This window comes from Pteropus alecto, unplaced genomic scaffold (genome assembly GCF_000325575.1).
Source record: "Pteropus alecto unplaced genomic scaffold, ASM32557v1 scaffold14, whole genome shotgun sequence".
NCBI classification, from domain to species: domain Eukaryota; kingdom Metazoa; phylum Chordata; class Mammalia; order Chiroptera; family Pteropodidae; genus Pteropus; species Pteropus alecto.
The window spans coordinates 10066586-10072772 of NW_006436810.1; the positions used below are offsets into that span (position 1 = coordinate 10066586).

Genomic DNA, 6187 nt, shown 5'->3' on the forward strand with positions numbered 1-6187 from the left:
GATATGTCTTGACTTCAGTTTCGTTGTTGATAAAATGAGAGAATTATTATAAATAGTCTCTATGGCTCTAAACCTTTATGGTTTAACTTGTAATTTTGAATCTTTGATATGTGTTGAGAATGAAAATTATGCATAGTATTGCTGTGGCAGCTAAAACTAAAGTGCCACCAATGTAACACTTTCATTCAATATTCGACAACCATTTCCTGAGCACTGACCAAGTGCAAAGAGCCATAAAAGACACGGTGGGGATGCAGAGATGAGTAAGGAATTCAATCTTGGCTTACCATTCAAAAACCAATAAATACAATTCACTCCATTGAGAAATTAAAGGAGAAAGAACTTAATATCGATTCAATAGACGCAGAAAACAAAATTCTTACAACCCAGAAAGGAAATTTGCTACATAAAATATTCTTGGTAAATACCAAATGTTTTTGTTCTAACACCGGGAAAGACAAGGAAGTTTTCTGTAACATTTCTGTAAACATTTTACTGGAATCATAAATAATACAAACATTGAACTGGAGGTCACAGACAGGAAGAAAATGATGTAAAATGTGGTTGGATTAGGGAGGAGGAAATAAAACCATTATTGTTCATAGATAACAATTGTGTATGTAGAAAACCTAAAAAGATTTTATAAATCAATTATTAGATTTAATAGCGAGCTTAGCAAAGTTAACATATAAACTTATTTAAAATAAAAAATAGTAACATCCACAGTGTCATTCTAAAACATCAACTACGTAGGAATAAATCTAATGAAAGTTGTTCACGAAACAAAAAGTTGCTAAGAGAAATTAAAGAAGAGTTTAAAAACAAAGGAAACATTTTGTTTAGGACTAGAACACTTAATATTATAAATCTTGAATTGACATTTTTGCAAAAGAACATATTTAAAGGGCCAGTAGACATATGGACAGTCAATCTCAATAGTTTTATTCTTTGTCATTTACATTTCATGTATCCTTTAAGGGACATAAGCAACAGTGCTTGAAGAAAATTGGCAAGACATACTAGCTGGACTAAACAAATATATGCATCACATACACACATACACACACACAGACAGACACACACAAAAGCAAATTCTTGATGGCCCAAAGCTCTTCTAGAATTTCCTGGAAGTGTTGACACCTTACACTTATGAACTTCCCTGGCCAGGGACTGGTTCTTAAAACTACTCTTTGTAACCATTGTCAGAGTGAGTGGGTGGACAAATAGAAAAACACAAAGAGGAAATCACAGTAGGAAATCTTGAATTGACAGTTTTACAAAAGAACATATTTAAATGGCCAGTAGACATACGGACAGTCAATCGGGAGATGAAAAGAGCCTTATTCACGGAAATTACACAAAAATTGCGGAGATAACCTCATCCTGCAAGCAGACAGTGGATAACTAACCAATCTTCATTATTAAGGTTGAAAATTCTATAAAATTTATCAGGATACATACCTTCTGACAATACATATGATTCGTAATGAATCTTATTTTCTCCAATTATGAAAATTTTCCCCTCAAAATGTATATGTGTGTATTTGTTGTATTGCTGCCGTATTGATAGATTGCCACGATTTCATTTTATTAAAAATAATAAATATCTCCTGAGCACCTATTATGTGCAAGGCAATGTACCAGGTGGTGAGAATACAATGAGTAGCATGTATATGATCCTGACTTCATGAAATTTACTGTCTTGTGAGGGCCTCAGGAAATTTCAAATGTAAGTAAGATGCAGCATGATAACAGCTGGTCAGAAAATGAAAGTGATTGAACTGTTAGAGGACACAGGAGGGGCCCAGGGCAGACGTCTTTCAAGGGGAGGCATCTATGCTTGGAACTAGAAAACGAGTAAGGCATGACCATAACTATGGGACATTCCAGGTAGAAGGCATGCTGTTAACAAGCCGGGGTGAGGACACATGGCCCTTCTGAGGAGCTCTCAGTAGTTGGGATGGCTAGAGGGCAGAGGATGAGGGGAAGGTGGCTAGAAATGAGGGAGGTGGTGGGCAGATCAGCAGAGCCTTGCAGGCCAGGTCCAGGCATTTGGGCTTTATCGTAAGCAGCCTTGAAGGGTGGTCAACAGGAAGGGGATTACGTTAGCAAGTTAGACTAGTTAGGAAGCTGTTGAAGTATTTATGGTGAGAAAACAGTGGTAAAACCAAGGGGGTGGGTATTACCCATAATCTCTGTTCGTCCCCTCGATCCATTTCAGATAAATTTAAGTTACCCCGTGTGCTTGCTATGCAAATTCAGTTTCAAGTTCTCCAGCTTCCCTTCTAGACGTATTTTCATATTTCCAGCCATGTTTCCTCATCTTTGAGGTAGGAGTGAGACTTTGAGTAAGATAGTGAGAATAAAAAGACAAATTCAAGAATATATTTCTTATATGTTTAGTCAGTGGTGATTTGTAAATACAAGAACCGCATATTATTTATAGAGATGTATATTATTTATATTTACAGGACTATATCGAGTGTGCCGAAAAATTATACAATGCCAAAGTGGAACCTGTTGACTTTACAAATGCTTTAGGAGAAACCAGCCGTGACATTAATAAATGGATCGAAAATAAGACCAATGGTGAGTGTGATACCCGATTTATCTGAAAGATTTGTCAGTTATATGTGAATATTGAGAACTGTCAACTTTAAAGCTAAGACTCTTTTGCACATATAAGACTCTTAATTCGAAGTAATGATTGCTGTTATTTAAAACTGCTTTCGTGTTTGTCTGCAGTAGTTTCAAGGAATCTTAATAATTCGAGTGCTTTATACTTTACGGAAGTCTTGTTTATTACATTATATTTTTTGATTGGAAGATAATGTGAGACAAATAGATTTTATTATGGCCATTTCATGACCTAGTGACGAGCTAAGGTAATTTACTCAGTTATCCTCAATATCTCATACCTGGTTAGTGAGCAAGGCTAAGAGTAGTTTATAGGACATTATTTTTATTCTAAAGATCAATCCGATATTTTACTGTTCCTTCTTGGACTGAAGAATCTTGTTAAAATGATGACATCTCACTGTCTGAGAAATATATTTTCATATCGTTGCTTTTTCTTAAGGTTGCATAGTTTGTCTTTAAGAATGCTTTTTATTTATCAAAATAATACATGTGGCACAGATAGTACCTTCAGGAAAAAGTACATCTCTTTATTAGTAAGTCTCTTTCACATCCTAATGAATTACAGCTAATGTTCTGGTTTCGTACAAAACAAATAAGGAAATCTATTAATCGTTGCTTTGTAATCAGCCAATTCCAAAGCTAACCATTTCTTTACCTAAGGCTTAGCCTTGATTTATGCTTAGAACAGTGTATGTGTATTTGCTGAGTCTGGCGCTGTATTAGAAATATGAGATGTGCTTTGTACTGTTAAATGCAAACATTCAATAGCCCACAATTAGTTCTGTTCATTGCATCATTAGGAGGTTACTTTGATAATTCGCCACTACATATTTCAAATATGCTATTCGTAAATCAAGAGAAACTGAAATTACTTTTGTAATAACTGAATGGGATTCTATTTAGTGTTTAGCATTTGATGATATCAGATTACTGATACCTTTCCCTATTTAGACAAGTTATTTATTTCTGTTCTTTCCCTTTTCATGCAAATCTCTGTATAAGTATTCTCATTTTGATAAGCACATGTACTCATTACTTGTCTGGGGGAACATTTCAAATTATGCCAATGTTCCAACAAACCCACCCAAGTGGCATCATCTCCCTCATCCTCCTCTACCAGAACCATCCTTTCGAAAGGCAAATCTGATCTATCATGACTATGCCCTTTCTTGTATTCCAATGGATCCTGAACGATAATTTTCCACTGCTTTCAGGAGAATCCGAAATTCTTCCCAGACATTCAAGGGCTCTTCATTATCTGGCCCGGGCCTCCGGCCACTCCAACTTTGCTCTTTCTACAGCATCAGAACGAGTTAGGGATTCCCAAATACACTCTGCTCTTCCAGGCATCCACGTCTTCGAATAAATAGTCCCGGCTTTACATAAGCTCTCCTTGTCCCCCAGCTTGCCCTCTGCTCAAGCAGGTGGCCCAGACAGAGATGAGTGCATCTAAGCTGTGATCCCGCAGCACACCAAGCACGTGGCCGTGACACCAGGATGCCACAACTGCGTGTATTTGTTGCCCGCCCCCCCCACCCCCCCGGTTCTGGAATGTGAACCCACTGACTGCATATGCCGTGCCTTTCACTGCTGTGATCCAAGTATCCAGAATAGCGCAGAGCATTGAGCAAAATCTCATGAATGTGGAAGGAAGGGAGGACTTAGATCTTTCGAGAGAATGGGTTAAATTCTCTTTGCAGTGCTGTGGCCTCGTCTATGAGATAAAGGCAATTCGGTGCCCCCGAGCAGGGAGAGGATCTGGGAACTGTCCTCCTGGATGGGAATCCTGTTGCCAGGTTTCCTCGTCGTGCGACTTTGTACAATTTACCTAACTTTCTTCGCTCCAGTGTCTCCAACAGGAACCGGAAACAATCACAGTGCCTGCCTCACAGGGATTTTGTGAGGATTAAATTGAATATTGCACAGAAAGTGTTTAGAAAGTGCTGGACAGAGTAATTGCTCGCAGATTACTACTAATATTATTAGTATTATACGGGATAAGGAAAATATGCTTCTCTCACCTTTAAATTTTTAAAATTTAAATTAAATTTAAATTAACGTTTTTTTCCTCAATCTATTTTTCAAAAGGCAAAATCAAGAACGTCGTTCTTGAAAGCAGCATAAGCTCATCCGCCGTGATGTTGCTGGTGAATGCTGTATACTTCAAGGGCAAGTGGGAGTCAGCCTTCATCAAGAAAGAAACCATAAATTGCCGTTTCAAATCTCCCAAGGTATGGAAATCTATTTAACTTAGGTGTTTGTTTTGTTGTTTTGCCAATATTATTATTTTTTTACAGAAATTGTGGTATTTATGTAGACAAATGCTGGGTTCGTCATTTCTTTACTCATTTAATCTACTGTATTAACGACACTCTATAAAATAAACTTTCTATTTTTCTGCTAATGCAGGTTATGGAACACAACTGGAGGTGTCATGTAAACTGATATTTCTTAAAATTTATTTGAAATTGAGAAAAGTAATATAATAGGAATTTATTTTAAGATAGTTTAGTAAGTGGCTTAGGTGAATAAAATATGAAAGAAAGTTTTATTTTTTTGTGATTCTCACTGTGGGGTTCACAGTCAGAGTCACTTAATATCAATAATTTTTCCTGAGTAAAAGCAAAGATATGTTTCCTTTTACAATGAAGAAAGTTATGCTTAATAAAATTATGCATTTTCAAGTATTGGTTATATCTGTTTCTTTATTACTTTTTGATATAAACCACCTTAACCAATCTTTATAAAACGTGTTCTTGTTTTTTTTTTTTTTTTTTTTTACCAATTTGTACACAATAATCTTAGTATAGTAGAAACATCAAAGGCCTTTGAGTCAGAAACACTGCATTGAGGTCCTTGCCCTGCCTCACAGAAGCCGCCTTATCTTAGGCAAGTCAACCACTATAGACCTCCTCACAAATGAACTAAAGTGATTCCATTAATTCATCTCCAGTGTTCAAATGTTTAATCTTCTACGTTGAGATAGAGAAATTCAGGTTTAATTTTTAAGCTTAGCTTTATTTTTCAAGTGGAAAATGTTATCGAAATGTTCTTTATGCATTTTCCCATATCGGAAGTTTAAGACACAGGAGTGCTGAATGCTGATAGAAATCAAAGATCACTGGATGAGTGAGGAGATGGGGGAGAGAAGGCCACCTAGGCAGGCTGTATCCACGGGTACGGCTGGAGGAAGGTATTTGGGAGGCATTTGAGAGGAAGGAGGCTTGAGTAGAACATCGACTAGCACGACCAGTGACTGCCCCCTGCAGCCCGCATGGAGAGCAGCCAGCCCGGCCTCGTGTCCATGACTGCAGGGTCATAAGGAGAGCCTTGCAAAGCAAGTTTATAATGCAGTGTCTCTATGGGAACAAAGAGAGCAGCGTAGAAATATTTCAAAATTTGTAGATGAAAAATATATAATAAATCTTAAAAAAAAATGCAGCCTGTCTTGAGAGACGTTATCTGTACAGTCCCAACAGGAAGGCTATTAGGAAGCACTAGAATTTTAGTGATGGGGCTGCATGGTGAGAACAAAGTCTGGAAGTGG

At 37.2% G+C, this 6187-nt stretch overlaps 1 protein-coding gene across 1 annotated transcript in view; it reads left to right on the forward strand.

Moving 5' to 3' along the window:
• The window catches only part of SERPINB7 (serpin family B member 7), a 21520-nt gene that overhangs the window by 11473 nt on the left and 3860 nt on the right, over positions 1-6187 (forward strand). The window contains exons 4-5 of the mRNA XM_006913758.2: positions 2472-2589; positions 4729-4871. Of these exons, the coding sequence (XP_006913820.1) occupies positions 2472-2589; positions 4729-4871 (261 nt within the window). The remainder of the gene's footprint in view (positions 1-2471; positions 2590-4728; positions 4872-6187) is intronic.